This window comes from Dendrobates tinctorius, unplaced genomic scaffold, assembly GCF_039654945.1.
Source record: "Dendrobates tinctorius isolate UK_male_01 unplaced genomic scaffold, ASM3965494v1 ptg000094l, whole genome shotgun sequence".
Lineage (NCBI taxonomy): Eukaryota > Metazoa > Chordata > Amphibia > Anura > Dendrobatidae > Dendrobates > Dendrobates tinctorius.
The window spans coordinates 2,062,582-2,082,554 of record NW_027361762.1 but is presented as its reverse complement, the minus strand read 5'-3'; the positions used below and the strand labels follow the sequence as shown (position 1 = coordinate 2,082,554).

At 47.2% G+C, this 19,973-nt stretch overlaps 1 protein-coding gene across 2 annotated transcripts in view; it reads right to left on the bottom strand.

The window, feature by feature from the left end:
- The window catches only part of LOC141098683 (cytochrome P450 2D15-like), a 110,393-nt gene that overhangs the window by 68,591 nt on the left and 21,829 nt on the right, over positions 1–19,973 (bottom strand). For both annotated transcript variants that reach the window (XM_073586646.1, XM_073586645.1), the window contains exons 2-3: positions 17,272–17,443; positions 16,012–16,164 (exon numbers count right to left, since the gene is read on the bottom strand). In XM_073586646.1, coding sequence (XP_073442747.1) covers positions 16,012–16,164; positions 17,272–17,443 — 325 coding nt within the window. The remainder of the gene's footprint in view (positions 1–16,011; positions 16,165–17,271; positions 17,444–19,973) is intronic.

The following is a 19,973-nucleotide window of genomic DNA, read 5'->3' as shown; positions in this document are numbered from 1 at the left end:
GAATACCCCACAGCCCTGGGAGGGCGACCCAACTTGGCGTCACGAACAGGATGACGATACCCGATGGCATCGGGATCTGTGTGCCTAAGACTTAAAGTTTTTGAAGATGTGCAGAAGACCCAAATTAATAGACTGTGGGATGGATGCTAGAAGTGGCCGCTGGCGTGGTGGAGAGGGGCGTGGTAGCATGGGGGGTCCTAGGAGGGGACCGCGAGCTGTCCTGGGCCTCCCCTGCCTGAATTACTGTGCGGCGGCGTGGCCCAACCACCGGGGGGTTCGTGTACTGGCTTGGTGTGGAGGGGTTGGAAGTGGACGCCGCCCCCAGAGGGAGGAGCGGAGGCTGGTGGCAGAAAAGGAACCCAGACAGGAAGAGGAATGCCAGAACACAATCTTGGAAGGAGAAGGGAGGAGGCCTGCGGAGCACAAGGAGGTTATGCTGGATCTCCTCGGCGCCATGGCTGAAGGCTCCGACCCAGTGTCTGAGATGAACCGCCAGCAGTTGGAGGATGAAGTAGCCCAGCTGACGCGCTGCCTGCAACTGAGGCAGGAGGCGCTGTGGACCCTAGATCTGCGGCGCGCCCAGGAGGGGCCTGCACCTGCGGTGCCCGCAACACCGGTACCTGCCGCTGCTGCACCGGATCTTTTCCAGGCAGACTCTGTGGAGCCTGCGACCGCTGCCATACCCCCGGCAGCATCCATTGTTCCCTCTCTGCCGTTACCACCGGAGGAGCTATCTGAGGCCTCGGGAGCCAAAGCGGAGGAAGAGGAGCTCCTGTCTGGACCTGATGCGGCTGCGCAGGTCCCTCCAGAGACCCCTGCGGACCCGGAGACGCCATTAGCTCCACCGCCGTCCCCGGTGTCCCACCAAACGGCGTCCACTGCCACCATGCCTGTAATGGACTCGAAACCACACCGCCAGGAGGCTCCAGGTACGTCTGATGTCCCTGCACCTGGGAAGGCCTTGGGGTGTACCGCGGTCGTAGCGGCTGGCCAGGTCATGTTAGATGTGGTCTGGGACCGGGATACCTGTCCCCGGGGGAAAACACCGGAACCCCTAATGGTGGTGCCGCGGTACACAACGAGCCGGGATCAGTCTCGGGAAGAACGGGAGGAAGATGAAAATTGGGCTAGCTGCCAAGCGACCATATGCCAGCTGGCTGCCTAACAGTGGGAGAGGGAGCAGCGAAGGTTGGATGTGCTGGGCCCTGATTTGGACTGGAAAGAACAGGTCCGAGCCGGTCACTACAGCCCCCGGGACGCAGCCGGTTGGAGCCACGTCCTGAATGTAAATCATGATAGGGGGTTCGGCTTAATCCATGACCCTAGGCGAATCTCCGATCTGTTCTTCAATCGGAGGGACGTGGAGTCACACTTGAGGAGAAGTTTTGTATGTTTCAGGATTGTTTGTGTGGCGCCCCTGAGGCTCTGTTGCCACAGAGGTACTGCACCTTCTCCTAAGGTGTAGTGCCCCACCATCCAGGTAGGGTGGGAACTCCTTGCCACGTTCCAGCACCTGCATCCCACGCACAGGGTGGTTCAGCGGGGCCACATTGCAGCTTTGGGCTCGGGGTGTGTAGCAGAGCACCTTTCGTGGAACCCTCCTTCGTAACACGAGATGTGCTGGAAGGTGGGTGGAGTTAGTATAAAAAGAAGGGGAAAGAGAGAATTACAGGTCAGTCTGGGGTGAGTCCCAGAGGAGAGCAGGCTGACAGGAGGTCAGCCTGTCGGGAGTTCAGGCGGAGGAAAGACAGCCCAGAGAGAGAGAGAGGCTGAGGACTGGTCTTAGTGGAGAGGTCCTGAGGAAAGGAATAGAAGAAGGAGTGCTGCTGCTGCTGCCTCAGTGACCTGAGCCAGCTGGCACGGGAAAGGAAAGAGAGACGTAGAACTGTAACCTGCATTTCCATAAGAGAGAGAAAGACAAGTACGGAACAAAGTGGAGTGAGACCAGAGAGGAGGAGTGGGTTGGATAGGAACCCTGCCTATAGGTTCTCAGCACAAGGCTGGGGCCCGGTCCCCGAGATTGTACGGACACTTATGGTTCTGCAGCAGACACCGGTGGAGTAGTTGGCTGTAAATGCACTACTCCCATCAAAGACTTGGGACACAACAGCAAACTGATAGAGAGCCGGGATTCAGAAGGGAGTCCCTGAAGCAGGCTACAGCTGTCTGTCATACAAGTGAGAGTTGTTAGGAACATCTGACAGGAGGAACTTCAGATAACCACGGTGCTGGAGCTCTTCACACTAAAAGGCGCAATAGAGGAGTCGTTCAGGAAGGCACATGTTGGCGGGGTGCTGGCAGGGAGAGTCCTATCTTGTCTGGAGGTTGGCTGGGCCTCTGCCCCGGAGGACATGGTACCGAAGCAGGCACCTGCACTACGAACTGTGAGTAAAGCTTTGAAACTGCAAGTTCTGGTGTCCTCCATTCATTCCCGTATCAGCACCACTACATTTGGGTATCAACATGTACACCATCCCATGCCCTACTCCTCCAGCGCACCTTTACACTGCCCTGGGGCTACAGCTCTACCTGTGGGGAGCTACACCATCTTTGCTGCATCACACCATCAGTCTCAGAGGATCTGCAAGCAGCAATGGCTTACCATCTTACTTGCCAAACACCACGGGTGGCGTCACGAACTTTCTTTATAAACTACATTACAAACATCACCGCCAATGATATTGGGCCCCAGGGCCACGGACCGGGTCACCGCTGCTGTGACACATCCCCCTGACACCGACCCGGTACCGAGTACCCCACAGCCCTGGGTGAAGCGCGGGGTCGACCCATTTGTCTCTGTTTGACTTGCAGCCCGCGGACGTGCTGTGTTTAACCCCTTAAGCCCCAAGGGTGGTTTGCACGTTAATGACCAGGCCAATTTTTACAATTCTGACCACTGTCCCTTTATGAGGTAATAACTCTGAAACGCTTCCATGGATCCCGGTGATTCTGACAATGTTTTTTCGTGACATATTGTACTTCATGATAGTGGTAAAATTTCATTCAAATAACTTGCGTTTATTTGTGAAAAAAATGGAAATTTGGCAAAAATTTTAAAAATTTCGCAATTTTCCAACTTTGAATTTTTATGCCCTTAAATCACAGAGATATGGCACACAAAAAACTTAATAAGTAACATTTCCCACATGTTTACTTTACATCAGCACAATTTTGAAACCAAAATTTTTTTTTGTTAGGAAGTTATAAGGGTTAAAAGTTGACCAGCGATTTCTCATTTTTGCAACACCATTTTATTTTTACGGACCACATCACATTTGAAGCCACTTTGAGGGGTCTATATGATAGAAAATACCAAAAGTGACACCATTCTAAAAACTGCACCCCTTAAGGTGCTCAAAACCACATTCAAGAAGTTTATTAACCCTTTAGGTGCGTCACAGGAATTTTTTGAATATTTAAAAAAAAAATGAACATTTAACTTTTTTTCACTAAAAAAATACTTAAGGTTCAATTTTTTTTAATTTACCAAGGGTAACAGGAGAAATTGGACTGCAAAAGTTATTGTGCAATTTGTCCTGAGTATGCTGATACCTGATATGTGGGGGGGAACCACTGTTTCGGCGCATGGCAGACCTCAGCAGGGAAGGAGCGCCATTTGACTATTTCAATGCAAAATTGGCTGGAATTCAGATCGGACGCCATGTCGCGTTTGGAGAGCCCCTGATGTACCTTAACAGTGGAAACCCCCCCAAGTGACCCCCATTTTGGAAACTAGACCTCCCAAGGAACTTATCTAGATATGTGGTGAGAACTTTGAATCCACAAGGGCTTCACAGAAGTTTATAACGTACAGCGGTACAATTAAAAAATCATATTTTTTCCACAAAAATGATCTTTTCACCCCCAATTTTTATCTTTCCAAGGGTAACAGGTCCCTAAAAGTTATTGTGCAATTTGTCCTGAGTACACTGATACCCCATATGTGGGTGTAAATGACTATTTGGGCGCATGGCAGAGCTCGGAAGGGAAGCAGCGCCATTTGACGTTTTTGGCTGGAATTGAGATCGGACACCATGTCGCGTTTGGAAAGCCCCTGATGTACCAAAACAGTAGAAACCCCCCACAAATGACACCATTTTGGAAACTAGACCCCCCAAGGAACTTATCTAGATGTGTGGTGAGCACTTTGAACCCCCCAGTGCTTCACAGAAGTTTATAACGCCCGGGCGTGAAAATAAAAAAATCGTATTTTTTCCACAAACATGATCTTTTAGTCACCAATTTTGTCATTTTCCCAAGGGTACAAGGAGAAATTGGACCCCAAAAGTTGTTGTCCAATTTGTCCTGAGTACGCTGATACCTCATATGTGGGAGAAAACTACTGTATGGGCACACGTCGGGGCTCGCAAGGGAAGTAGTGACGTTTTGGAATGCAGACTTTGATGGAATGGTCTGCGGGTGTCATGTTGCTTTTGGAGAGCCCCTGATGTACCTAAACAGTGGAAAACCCCCACAAGTGACCCCATTTTGGAAACTAGACCCCCTAAGGAACTTATCTAGATGTCTGGGGAGCACTTTGAACCCCCCAGTGCTTCACAGAAGTTTATAACGACCGGGCGTGAAAATAAAAATATCGTATTTTTTCAACAAACATCATCTTTTAGTCCCCATTTTATTATTTTCCCAAGGGTAACAGGAGAAATTGGACACCAAAAGTAGTTGTCCAATTTGTCCTGAGTATGCTGATACCTCATATGTGGGAGAAAACTACTGTATGGGCACACGTCGGGGCTCGTAAGGGAAGTAGTGACGTTTTGGAATGCAGACTTTGATGGATTGGTCTGCGGGTGTCATGTGCGTTTGGAGAGCCCCTGATGTACCTAAACTATTGAAACTCCCCACAAGTGACCCCATTTTGGAAACTAGACCTCCCACAGAACTTATCTAGATGTGTGGTGAGTACTTTGAACCCCCAAGTGCTTCACAGAAGTTTATAACGCCTGGGCGTGAAAATAAAAAAATCATTTTTTTCCACAAAAATGATATTTTTGCCCCCAATTTTTTATTTTCCTAAGGGTAACAGGAGAAATTGGACCCCAAAAGTTGTTTTGCAATTTGTCCTGAGTATGCTGATACCCTATATGTCGGGGTAAAACACTGTTTGGGCGCATGGCAGAGCTTGGAAGGGAAGGAGCACCATTTGACTGTTTCAACGCAGAATTGGCTGGAATTGAGATCAGACGCCATGTTGCATTTGGAGAGCACCTGATGTGCCCAAACAGTGGAAACCCCCCAATTATAACTCCAACCCTAACCCCAACACACCCCTAACCCTAATCTGAGCCCTAACCCTAGCCCTAGCCCTAACCCTAACCCTAGCCCTAACCCTAACCCTAATGGGAAAATGGAAATAAATACTTTTTTTTAATTTTATTATTTTTCCCTAACTAAGGGGGTGATAACGGGGGGTCTGATTTACTATTTATGGCGGTTTTTATGTTTGGCGGCTGTCGCACGCTAGAAGACGCTTTTTATTGTAAAAGTAGTTTTTGCATCACCACATATTGAGAGCTATAATTTTTCCGTATTTTGACCCACCGAGTCATGTGAGGTCTTATTCTTTGCAGGACGAGTTGACGTTTTTATTGATGCCATTTTTGGGCACGTGACTTTTTTGATCGCTTTTTATTCCGATTTTTGGGACGCAGAATGAACAAAAAACAGCGTTTCATGAATTTCTTTTGGGGGGGTGCGTTTACACCGTTCCGCGTGCGGTAAAATTGATAAAGCGGTTTTATTCTTCGGGTCAGTACGGTTACAGCGATACCTCATTTAGGTCTTTTTTTCTGTTTTGTCGGTTTTTTGCAATGAAAACAATTTTATATAAAAAATAATTATTTTTGCATCGCTTTATTCTGCGAGCTATAACTTTTTTATTTTTTTGCAAATGATGCTGTATGGCAGCTCGTATTTTGCGGGACAAGATGACGTTTTCAGCGGTACCATGGATATTTATATGCGTCTTTTTGATCGCGCGTTATTGCACTTTTTGTTCGGTGGTATGATAATAAATCATTATTTTTTGCTTCGTTTTTTATTTTTATTTTTTAAGGGGTAGCTAAAGGGGTTAACTAATGGGATAGTTTTATAGGGCGGGTCGCTACGGACGCGGCGATGCCAAATATGTGTACTTTTATTGTTTTTGTTTTTTTATTTTCAAAAAATGAATTTATTGGGGAATATTTTTTTTTTTTACTAATTTATTTAGCGATTTTTTTAAAATTATTTTTACACTTTTTTTTTTTTTTACTTTATTACATAGTCCCAGGTGGGACATCACTGTCCTGTGACAGATCGCTGATCTGTCACATCACAGATCACTGTGACAGATCAGCAATCTGTCACAGGCAGTTCTGCAGACTTCCTCATGCCTGCGCTTTGCAGGCAGTGAGGAAGTCAGCTCCCTACAGGCCCCCGAAGGCCCCCGTCGCCATCTTGGATCCGGGGGCCTGTAGGGAAGGAGTCCCCCGCAGCAGCGCTGCACATTGCGCTGCCGTCGGGGGCTCAGGGAAGCACGGAGGGAGCCCCCTCCCTGCCGATGCTTCCCTTTAACTCCCGGTACACCGCGATCGTGTTTGATCGCGGTGTAAAAGGGGTTAATGTGTCGGGGGCGGTCCGTGGCCGCCCCTGACACATTGTGCCGGGTGTCAGCTGTGATAATCAGCTGACACCCGGCCGCGATTAGCGGCGCTCACCACGTGGGCACCACTGATTGCATTAGACGTACTATCCCGTCCTTGGGAATTAAGTCCCAGGGCACATGGATGGGATAGTACGTCTAATGGCAGAAAGGGGTTAATGGGGGGAGTGTGGCGCCCCTGAGGGTTCAATTGCCACAGAGGTACTGCACCTCCTCCTGAGGTGTGGTGTCCCACCATCCAGGTAAGTTGGAGGCTCCTAACCACGCTCCAACACTTGCATCCCACACAACACAGTAGTTCAGCAAAGCCACATTGAGGCTCCCTGCTTGGAGTGTAGCAGAGCACCTTTGGTGGCTCCCTGCTTGGAACACGAAACGTGCTGGGAGGCGGGTGGAGTAAGAATACATAAAAGAGCGGCTAGGTTTAGGATTTCAGTCAGTTGAGTTCGGAGTCAGAGTGTGAGTAGAGAAGATCCCTGGGAGAGGGATGGAGGAAGGAGGTGCTGCAGCAGATCTCAGTGACCTGGGTCTGCTGACACGGGAAAGGAAAGAAGGAGAAAGACATTGAACAGAAACCTGATCTTCCATAAGACGGAAAGACTAGTACGGAACGTAGGAGTAAAGGGAACAGAGGACGTGGGTTAGGAGAGAACCCTGCCTAGAAGTTCTAAGCGCAAGGCCGGGGCCCGTTCCCCGAGGTTGTATGGATACTAACGGTCCTGCAGCAGACACCGGAGGAGTAGTGGGCTGTAAATGCACTACTCCCATCTCAGACTTGGGGGCACAACAGCAACATTGATAGTGAGCCGGGACTTAAGAAGCAAGGAGTCCCGGAAGCAGGCTACAGCTGTCTGCCGTAAAAAGGAAAGTTCATAAGAACATCGGACAGGAGGAACTCCAGTGTAACTCAGTACTAGGAGTACTTCACACTTAAAGGCGCTATAGACGAGATGTTCAGAAAGGCACATGTTGGCTGAGTGTTGGAAGGGAGCATTCCATCTTGCCTGAGTCCCTGACCCGGAGGACACAGTATGGAGGCAGGCACCTGTATGTACTACAGACTGTGAGTAAAGCTTTGGAACTACAAGCCCTGGTGTCCTCCATTTATTCCCGTGCCAACATACCTTGTACCGTTACATCTGGGTACCAGCTTCTACACTGCCTGTGCCTCTCCTCTACCCCTACATCTACACTGCCCTGGGACTACAGCTCCACCTGTGGGGAGCTTCACCATCTTGACTGCAACACACCACCAGTCCCAGAGGATCTGCATGCAGCGTCGGCTTAACATCTCACTTGCCGAACACCACAGGTGGTGTCACGAACTATTCAATTAACTACATTTTCACCATTTAATCTCCCTATTACTTGGGCGCCCAGGGCCACGGACCGGGTCCCTGCTGCTGTGACACATCCTGCTGATACCGGCCAGGTACCGAGTACCCCATAGCCCTGGGAGGGCGATCCACATGGCCGCCTCATACCTATCCTGGTATGCATGGCCTCCCCATCCCTATCCTGGTATATATTGTTCCCTCATCCCTATCTTGGTATGCATGCCTTCTCATCCCTATCCTGGTATGCACGGCCTCCTCATCCCTATCCTGGTATGCATGCCCTCCTCATCCCCATCCTGGTATGCATGGCCTCCTCATCCCTATCCTGGTATATATTGTATATATTGTTCCCTCATCCCTATCCTGATATGCATGGCTTTCTCATCCCTATCCTGGTATGCATGGCCTCCTCATCCCTATCCTGGTATGCATGGCTCCTCATCCCTATCCTCATATTCATGGCCCCATCCCAATCCTGGTATGCATGGCTCATCATCCCTATCCTGGAATGCATGGCTCCTCATCCCTATTCTGGTATGCATGGCTCTTCATCCCTATCCTGGTATGGAATGCATGGCTCCTCATCCCTATCCTTGTATGCATGGCTCTTCATCCCTTTCATGGTGTTACCCCCGTGCCTACTGCCGCCAGACCCGGGTCCGCCACTACCTGCTCTGCCGCTGCACCAGGGCTGCCCACGTCCTGCTATTGATCCCCACCGGGCGCCTGCACGGGCGCTCAGGCACGCTCCCTCTCTGCCACCGACCACGTTCTCCTTCTATTTGCGCATGCGCCTTAGGGCCCGACCGCGCATGCACCTTCCCCTCTTATCTCCCTGCATGACCTGACCAAGCAGCGCTGCCTGTCCAATGGAGGACAGGTGCCGGGTATTTCAGGCTGCCCTCCCTTAGAGGAGGCGCCTGATTATTGAGTTCCACTTGCATAGTCTGGCCTGCTCTACTACCGCTAGTTTACTCATAGTGTAGCTTGCTTCTAACCCCCTTGTGTCTTCTCCTGTTTCTTGCAGTGCCCGTTCCTGTCCTGCTTTCCCCTGGTGTCTGCATCTCGTTACCTCCATCACCTTCCTCAGTCCGTACTCCGTACCACCTCCGCTCTCCTCAGCCCGTACTCCGTTACCACTACCGCTATCCACAGTCCGTACTCCGTTACCACCATCGCTATTGTGACACCCCAGAGTCCGGTTGTCACAGTGACATTGCCTCCCTCTAAAAGGTGAAGTCATGCTTGGAGGCAGAAAGGGACCCCCATGCCAGGTGACAGAGATTAAAAATCACAATTTCCTGCTGCAGGTCAGAAAAGGGCGATGCCTTATAAATTCTGGCCAGCAGAGGGGGGTTGGTGAGTCAGCTAGAAATGAGCTGAGGGGGTTGTCATGGAAACAAAGCAGCTGTGAGCTGTGAGGAAAAATGACAGTTAAACGTGAGGACGTGAGGTAAAAGGATCTTTCTGGAAGATCCTGTCAGATAAAGACAGGCAGCTGGTCTGTGAAGAGGGAAAGGACAAGAGCAGAGACTGAGAAACTCTGGGGAAGCTAAAATACTGCATATAGCAGACCCCTGAGTGAAGCGCTAATAAAGAGAAAAGGACATCAGATTCCTAGGCTGACAGGAGCTGTAAGTCCTGATTGCCGAATCTGAAAGTACAGGGGATTGTAAATTTCTGTGCAGATTAATCAACTGAGGGCACGGCAGCGGATAAGGAGCCCGGGGCCAACGGTGAAGAGAACGGTACCCGTGGAATAGGCTCACGCTGACAGCCGTACAGGTTAGTGAAACCATCACGAATAGAGGTTCGCAGCTTAGTTATATACAGCGGAGACCCACACACAAAGCGCAGAAAGGAAGGTCCTAAATCCCCACCTGGCAAGGTGGATCCCCTGAATGCCCCCAGGCGAGCCGGACTCATTCCATCACCTGTATGTGGTACTCCGGACTGCAACCTATTACCAGTAAAAGGTAAAAAAAAACTGCACCTCTCTGTGTCTTTCTCTCATTTATCTGCACCCCAACATTTACAGCCACTTTTACTATTTATTTAACATCTTTGCCCTGGGACTACAGCCCTACCTGTGGAGGGCTACAATATCATAGCTGCGCCCAACATCCATCCCAGAGAAGCAAAACCGCAGCGCTGGTCACCTCTGACTAGAATACCACAGGTGGCGTCACGTATTTCACCATCTAATAACTTTATTCTCATTTTTTTTACCACATAAATACCACACAACTTTCCCCTATTTTATTATTGGACGCCTCTGGGCCACGGATCGGGTTGCCGCCGCCGTGACACCGTCCCCCATGGAAGTCGACGGGCCCGGTACCGAGTACCCCCAGGCCCTGCGGGGCACTCCACTATCCGCAGTCCGTACTCCGTTACCACCACCGCTATCCTCAGTCCGTACTCCATAACCACCTCCGCTCTCCTCAGTCCGTCCTCTGTTTCCACCTTCGCTCTCCTCATTCTGTACACTCTCTCTCCTCCTGCTCAGTTCTACTCTATCCCTTCAAAGTTACTTCTCCATTTCTTGTTGGTCGAACCAGGTGCGCTCACTCGGGGAAGTTTCGGTATCACTGTCCAGTGGGTCCACTCTTGCTATTCGCCACCACCAGTGTAACACCTGGTATGGTATGCATGGCTCCTCATTCGAATCCCTAGGGCCGTAAATATTCATACTCTTAAGTAGCGGGCACACGTGTGCCCGCTATTAAAGAGAAATGAATATTTACTGCCAGTGCAGAGCTCTGCCTCTACCCCCTCCGTCTTCTGGGACTCTCAATCGAGTATAAGCCAAGGGGGGTTTTTTTTCAGCACAAAAAATGTGTGCTGAAAAACTTGGCTTATACTCGAGTATTGACGGTAGATATCAATCTATCTATCTACTGTATATATATATATATATATATATATATATATATATATATATATATAATTTTCTTAAAAGGGACAACCCCTTCAATAATTGAAACCTGAATATGCAGACAGCCAGGGGCTTATCTACCACCGGTGGGTAAGGGGTGACTCCAGTAAATACTTCAGCTCAGCTGGATGTGTGTTCTCGTACATGCTGCCTGCCAATCAAAGGCCAGCAGCTTACATCAGCATGCACTTGACCGGGGGCACATGGCAGTGATGTTATGCGCTCCCATCGCGCACGCTGAATTTAGCTGCCGGTTTCAGAAGAGTACACTACGCGATTGGGTTACGGAGGGAAGGTGAGCATTTTTATTTATTTTTTTAAATCAGTGAGTACACAGTGGCCATAATACTACATGGATGACTATGGGCTGTGCATTATAGTATATGTAGGACTATAGGCTTTGCATAATATATGGAGGACTATGGAGAGTGCATTATATTATATGGAGCACTATGGTATGCATTATACTCTATGTAGGACTATGGGGAGCACGTTATGCTATATGGAGGACTATGAGGGGAGCATTGTACTATATGGAGGACTATGGTATGCATTATACTATATGTAGGACTATGGGAGGCGCATTATGCTATATGTAGGACTGTGAGGTGTGCATTATATTATATGGAGGACTATAGGGGTGAATTGTACTATATTAAGGACTATGGGGGTGCATTATACTGTATGGAGGACTATGGGGGTGCAATATACTGTATGGAGAACTATGAGAGGTGCATTATACTATAGGGAGGACTCTGGGATGTGCATTGTCATGGTTCAGTCCAGAGTTTATTTTCTGCTGTCCTCTCTATGGACTGGTCATGTGGGGGTTAATCTCCTCGGCCTCGTTCTGGAGCTAGCTGGGTTATTTCAGTCCATCACAGCCTGATGACCAGTGTTAGTGATAGCTCTATCTTCCAGTTAAGAGCCTCTGACCCTTGTACCTTTGTGCTCCTCCTGCCTTTGAATTGTATCCACATGTATGACTCGGACTGGTCTTTGACCCTGTCTCTTGGTATTCGTCTCAGCTGCTACATTCTCTGTTTGGCTTTTGATTTCCCAGCTTGTACCCCGACCACGTCTTCCGTCTCACGTTTTTGGACCCCGCGCTCATGTTTGGCTTTTTGACCCTCAGCTTGGTATTTTGATTACGTGTATTGCTGCTACTTCTGGTACGTCTGCTCCTGATAGTTTCTGACTCGGTTCGTCTGACCATTCTCTCATTACCTGTGACAACTGTGTGGTTGCTCAGTGTTGCTACGCTTAGTGTGTAACCTCTCTTCCCTCACCAGCTCCTCCTGGTGGAGGTTTCACTACATGAATTATGCTATATGAAGGACTATGGGGAGTCCATTATATTTCTGATATGGGGCCCCATGACTTTTATGTATAAAGGTTTATTTTCTTCTATACATTAAAGAACAGCAGCAGAATGGGGGACATATGCCAGGATGGGGTTATATATACCAGGATAGGGCCAAGAACCAGGATGAGGGACATACAGTAAATACCAGGATGGAGGGCATATATATAGAATCTGGATGGGGGGCAGTCCAAATCTTGCACCGGGGCCCATCAGACTCTAGTTACACCAGTTCAGACAGCTTCTTTCAGTATTCTCATACCAGGAGAAGGAATTGAGGTACTAATAGATAAGTAGAGCTGGAGCAGCAAGAAAAGAGGGAAATAAGCTAGAGGGGCAGAGGACATCAGAAATCAGATGCAGAGGGTGATGGACTGTATTTGCTGTGTCCTGTTTTCTGTGTCTGCTTACATCCTCCCTCTTCTATTAGTCTGACTACAGCTGTGTATATATGAAACTGCAGTCGGCATTATTGCTGGGGATGAAGAGGCTTTAAGCTGCACATCAGTCCTGGAGGCACATGAAAACATGACAGATGAGAGCACATAACTGGCTATATATGAACCCTGGTAATACAGAGTATAGTATTCATGTAGCTCTTTATGATCTAGAGCATGGGTCCTCAAACTACGGCCCGCGGGCCACATGCGGCCCGCGAAGGACTTTTATCCGGCCCCTGGCCAGGCCGACATTAAACTGCACTGATTACAGGGCCGATGGGCCCTGTAATCGCGGGCGGGACGAGGCGCCGAGGAAAGGCGTTGCGCAGCCATCAGTATGCAGCAGAGACCACACAGGCGACGTGATTATCACCATGCCGCCTGCGCGGCCTGATGACGTCACGCCGCCTGTGCCTGTGCTGGAAGAAGACGGAGATGAGCGGGCGCCTCTTCAGAGCAGCAGGGGACATAGGTGACTGGTGAGTACTGTTTTTTTTTTTCTTTTTAACTCCGGGTCCTATTGGGGACCTGTGCTGCATAATGGGGACCTGTGCTGCATTTTGGGGACCTGTGCTACATATTGGGGACATGTTCCTGCCTATTTGGGACCTGTGCTACCTTTTTGGACCTGTGCTACCTATTGGGGACATTTACCTGCCTATTAGGGACCTGTGCAACCTATTGAGGACCTGTACCTGCCTATTGGGGACCTGTACCTGCCTATTGGGGACCTGTACCTGCCTATTGGGGACCTGTACCTGCCTATTGGGGACCTGTACCTGCCTATTGGGGACATTTACCTGCCTATTAGGGACCTGTGCTACCTATTGGGGACCTGTACCTGCCTATTGGGGACCTGTGCAACCTGTTGGGGACATTTACCTGCCTATTTGGGACCTGTGCTGCCTATTGGGGTCCTGTATCTGCCTATTGGGGACCTGTATCTGCCTATTGGGGACCTGTGCTACGTATTGGGGACTTGTTCCTGCCTATTGGGGACCTGTGCTACCTGTTGGGGACATTTACCTGCCTATTAGGGACCTGTGCTACCTATTGGGGACCTGTACCTGCCTATTGGGGACCTGTGCTGCCTATTGGGGACCTGTACCTAACTATTGGGGACCTGTATCTGCCGATTGGCGACCTGTGCTCCTATTGGGGAACTGTGCTGCCTTTTGGGGACCTGTGCTACATATTGAGCACATTTTCCTGCCTATTGGGGACCTGTGCTGCCTATTGGGGACATTTACCTGCCTATTAGGGACCTGTGCTGCCTATTGGGGACCTGTACCTGCCTATTGGGGACTGTGATGCCTATTGGGAACTGTGCTGCCTTTTTGGAACTGTGCTGCCTTTTGGGGAACTGTGCTACATATTAAGCACATTTTCCTGCCTATTGGGGACCTGTGCTGCCTATTGGGGACCTGTGCTACCTATTGGGGACCTGTGCTACCTATTGGGGACATTTACCTGCCTTTTAGGGACCAATGCTGCCTATTGGGGATTCTTGCACCACACTAGTCTGAGCCTGTGGTAAAAGTGGAGTTCCACCAATATGGGCACTGGTGAGGCTGCATTGATGTGCACTGATCAGGCCGCATTGATGGGCACTGATCAGGCCGCATTGATGGGCGTTGATCAGGCCGAATTGATGGGCGCTGATCAGGCCGCATTGATGGGCAGTGCAGTCTGTATGTCTCTGTGTGGGAAATTTTATTGCTGGTATATTGTTTTTGTAGCGCTGTATATATGTTGGTATTTTACTAATAGCAATTTTGAATCCCTGGGAAACAATGATATCAAGAAAGAGAAAAAATTGACTCGAAGTGTAGGATATTCGAAGAACCCAAAAAAATCGGTAAGTTTGATGATTTAACTACTTCTTCATTTTTAATATTGTATTTGTTCCTATTTTGTTTTATTATTTCTAAATAAGATATGTGCAGTGTGCATATGAATTTGGTCCTAATTTTTTTTTAAACTATATTCTGGCCCTCCAGTGGTCCGAGGGACCGTGATCTGGCCCCCTGTTTAAAAAGTTTGAGGACCCTTGATCTAGAGTATCTCTCTGTCTGACTCAATGCTGTATATAGGAATGTCGGACTGGCAGAATATAACAATCTTGCCTATAGTTTATACAGTGCCAGTCACTGCCATGAAGCACCAACCTCCTCATTTGCCCATCTCTGTGCAAGCAAACAAGGCCAAAGAGCTGTTTTTCTACAACCGTATGGGTCGCCACACTCCTTGGTGCCAGGTTGAACCCCTTACGACCACAATCATTACCCCTCCCGCATCATCTATATACTGTAGGTATGTAATAAACTGCAGGTACTGAGGATGTCACCACGGATCTGAGACAGACCAAGAGTTAAAGGTTTATTTACAGGGGTTTTCTCTCCACGCAGAGAGGAGCAGAAGGGGTTTAAATGTGACAGCGTAAAACAGTAAAGCAGGACAATGGAACCGAAGAAAGCAATAAAACAGTAATGCAGCATTGAAACGGTTAAACTAAGTTAATTATAACTTATCAGTCCGTGGAAAGCTTGATTGAAGAGACAACTCCCAGGTTGGCACCGAAACAGCGGCGCTTGCAGTTTCTAAAGTCTCTACTCTGAATGAAGTTGGGGCCTCCAGGGGTTAAAGCAAGAAGCAGGGAGATGATGCGAACCAGAGTCTCCCTTGCTCTGAGTCTCTGTATGATACCCCGCCTGTCTCTCCGCAGGAACGATGCTACGCACACTGTGGTCTCTTTACCACACTCAGGGGCTCTGACTTGTCACTGCGGTCCCTGGGACTGCGCGCTCCTCTAGTCACGGAGGCTACCGAGTCCACGTAGTCACATATGGCGCTCTCAACGCCTCGTACTTCTACTTCGTACTACTTGATGGGGGGTTCTCTCTCTTTGGGAATGCAGTGCTGCGGCCTGCTCTCTGTCCCGCGCGCTCTGCTCTCTGTCTGGCACGCTCTGCTCTCTGTCTGGCACGCTCTGCTTTAGCGCCCTCACCCTGCACAGCTTCCTGTCCATTGCCCCTCACGGTCACATGATTCAGTCGGTCCGGGCCAGAAAGTCTTCCCCCCGGCAACCTTGCTGTCTGGCTAGGTGGTTCCAGACATGAAGCAGGAGAGGTAACCCCTTTTAGGCCCTTCTTCCTTTTCACCCCCTTACAGGTACATGACTGGCCCGTTTTTAGTTCATCTAACGGGCACTTTACCCACTGACGTGATTCATGCTACAAGCTCACTACCAGAGAGTTTTTAGGCGCACTGACCTTTTAGTGATTGGAACTTCGCACACAAAAATTCTGCTTCTTCTGAAACTCTCGCTTCAAGAGATTTTTTTCCCATTCCAAAATCTCTCAGTGTAGTTAAGGTAAATCTTCTTTGCTCCTGCCATGCTCGACCATAATGTGCCAGACTTATCCCTGTTAACAGATGATGCAAATATCACACAGATTGAAATCCGTTGCTATTTTATAGAAAATAGTGAAATTTTGCACACATAAAAAAATGACCTCTAGTGTCGTCTCATGTAACAGCACAGCTGCTGAACTGATCACCAGACTCAGGACAGCTGGAGGTATTACGTAATGGAGTAACAGTATAGAACTGCACTGTACTTGGCTGTCTCCACGAGTTCTATGGGCATTCATATTCCTCCTTAATACAGAGCAGGCACAGGAGACCCCTAATTTGCACACAGGTGATGGCTCCACATTTTGGGGCTCTCAGTAGAAAACCATATAATGCATAGCAGTGGATATAAAAAATCTTGATTTGCATATATCTTACAGGTGAATTCATTGTCTTGTATGCAAAATAAGGCTTATTAGTATCAACTGTTAAATATTTTAATGATATTCTACTGAGAATTTTACATATGATAAGTTTAAGGCTAGGGTCAAACGAGCGTAGATTCTCTCCTCCAAGACTTTCACTAAAAAGTGCTTTGTCAGGGGGAACAACTAACATTTTTAAAGCATAAAACACATGCAGTGTTTTTGCACACATTTTGGTGTGTAAAATGTGCTTTTTATGACAAAAGCTATGATTAAGAAACTGTGTTAACATACACTTTTAATAAAGTTTTGAGCCAGCCAGGGTGAGTGTAAGGCGTCCTTCACATGTACAGCACATGGATGGCATCTGTAAACTGTGTGCTGTCCATGTACTTGCTGGGGTAAGGTGAGTATATGATGATTATTTTTTTTTCGTTTTAGATTGTATTATGGTCATAATGTGTGGGGGCCCCGCAAAAATAGAGGGGGCTAATAAAGGGGCCTCTATAAATAATGGGGATCCTAGGGAGGCCCCCATAAATAGTAGGGTCTACTAAGGAAACCCCCATAAACGTTGAGGACTACTGAGGGGATGCCATCATACATAGTGGGGGGCTACTAAGGAGGCCTTGACATAGTGTGAACAAGTGAATTATGAAACGTCTTCATTTCTGATAATCTTTAAAATGTTTAAATAATCAATGTGCCCAGAAAACCCCTTTAATCTATTTCCATAATATATTTCATGGTTACCTTTTGAATTTCCAGTTATCCCAAGAGATTCAAACAAAGGGAACCGAGGCCTATCAGCTATATCTTCAGACTTTTGCATCAAAGCTTCTTTCATGACTTCAAACCCATTGAGCACAACCATATTTTGCCAAAAGTATTGCAGGCTGAATACATCTCCATACTGCTTGGTAAGCTAAAGAGTAAAGAATAAGATGCATGGATAAAGAGTCACTAATATCTTTTAATTTAATTTCAAAAGTAGAAGAAAAAAAAGGGTGTTTGTAATATATTTTGTTAGCTGACAAATGCCTCTTTCTACCTTTCAGTCTTTTCCTTTGCTCTCTGAGCCACCTACAAATATTACTCTCTGAACTGCAACATAAAAGCTAATTACAGAAGTTTCTACATAGAGAGCACAGACAGTGGTGCCAGAAAAGTGCCTCTCCCACTCTCCTCAAATTTTTCCACTGTGATATTTGTTAGATGTTATAGTCGACCAGGTAATGCTGCTTTATTTCAATAAATTAATTGATTCATTATTTATTTATTGATGAAATTCTGAATGGTTTTTAATTCTTTGCTATTAACCCCTTCACCCCCAAGGGTGGTTTGCACGTTCATGACCGGGCCAATTTTTACAATTCTGACCACTGTACTTTTATGAGGTCATAACTCTGGAACGCTTCCATTGATCCCGGTGATTCTGACATTGTTTTCTCGTGACATATTGTACTTCATGTTAGTGGTAAAATTTCATTCAAATAACTTGCGTTTATTTGTGAAAAAAATGGAAATTTGGCAAAAATTTTGAAAATTTTGCAATTTTCCAACTTTGAATTTTTATGCCCTTAAATCACAGAGATACGGCACACAAAAAACTTGATAAGTAACATTTCCCACATGTTTACTTTACATCAGCACAATTTTGGAACCAAAATTTTTTTTTGTTAGGAAGTTATAAGGGTTAAAAGTTGACCAGCGATTTCTCATTTTTACAACACCATTTTATTTTTAGGACCACATCACATTTGAAGCCACTTTGAGGGGTCTATATGATAGAAAATACCCAAAAGTGACACCATTCTAAAAACTGAACCCCTTAAGGTGCTCAAAACCACATTCAAGAAGTTTATTAACCCATTAGGTGCGTCACAGGAATTTTTTTGAATATTTAAAAAGAAATGAACATCTAACTTTTTTTCACAAAAAAAATACTTCAGGTTCAATTTTTTTTATTTTACCAAGGGTAACAGGAGAAATTGGACTGCAAAAGTTATTGTGCAATTTGTCCTGAGTACGCTGATACCTGATTTGTGGGGGGGGAACGACTGTTTCGGCGCATGGCAGAGCTCAGAATGGAAGGAGCGCCGTTTTACTTTTTCAATGCAAAATTGGCTGGAATTCAGAACGGACGCCATGTCACGTTTGGAGAGTCCCTGATGTACCTAAACAGTGGAAACCCCCTACAAGTGACCCCATTTTGGAAACTAGACCCCCCAAGGAACTTATCTAGATATGTGGTGAGAACTTTGAACCCACAAGGGCTTTACAGAAGTTTATAACGTACAGCGGTACTATTAAAAAATCATATTTTTTCCACAAAAATGATCTTTTCACCCCAATTTTTATTTTCCCAAGGGTAACAGGACCCTAAAAGTTATTGTGCAATTTGTCCTGAGTACGCTGATACCCCACATGTGGGGGTAAACCACTATTTGGGCGCATGGCAGAGCTCGGAAGGGAAGCAATGCCATTTGACGTTTTTGGCTGGAATTGAGATCGGACACCATGTCGCGTTTGGAAAACCCCTGATGTACCAAAACAGTGGAAACCCCCCACAAATGACACCATTTTGGAAACTAGACCCCCTAAGGAACTTATCTAGATGTGTGGTGAGAACTTTGAACCCCCATGGGCTTCATAGAAGTTTATAACATACAGCCATACAATTAAAAAATCATATTTTTTCCACAAAAATGATCTTTTCACCCTCAATTCTTATTTTTCCAAGGGTAACAGGACCCTAAAAGTTATTGTGCAATTTGTCCTGAGTACGCTGATACCCCACATGTGGGGGTAAACCACTATTTGGGCGCATGGCAGAGCTCGGAAGGGAAGCAGCGCCATTTGACGTTTTTGGCTGGAATTGAGATCGGACACCATGTCGCGTTTGGAAAACTCCTGATGTACCAAAACAGTGGAAACCCCCCACAAATGACACCATTTTGGAAACTAGACCCCCTAAGGAACTTATCTAGATGTGTGGTGAGCACTTTGACCCCCCCAGTGCTTCACAGAAGTTTATAATGCCCGGGCGTGAAAATAAATAATTCGTATTTTTTCCACAAGCATGATCTTTTAGTCACCATTTTTTTATTTTCCCAAGGGTACCAGGAGAAATTGGACCCCAAAAGTTGTTGTCCAATTTGTCCTGAGTATGCTGATACCCCATATGTGGGAGAAAACTACTGTATGGGCACACGTCGGGGCTCGCAAGGGAAGTAGTGACGTTTTGGAATGCAGACTTTGATGGAATGGTCTGCGGGTGTCATGTTGCCTTTGGAGAGCCCCTAATGTACCTAAACAGTGGAAACCCCCCACAAATGACACCATTTTGTAAACTAGACCCCCCAAGGAACTTATCTAGATGTGAGGTGAGCACTTTGAACCCCCAAGGGCTTCACAGAAGTTTATAATGCCAGGGCATGAAAATAAAAAAATCG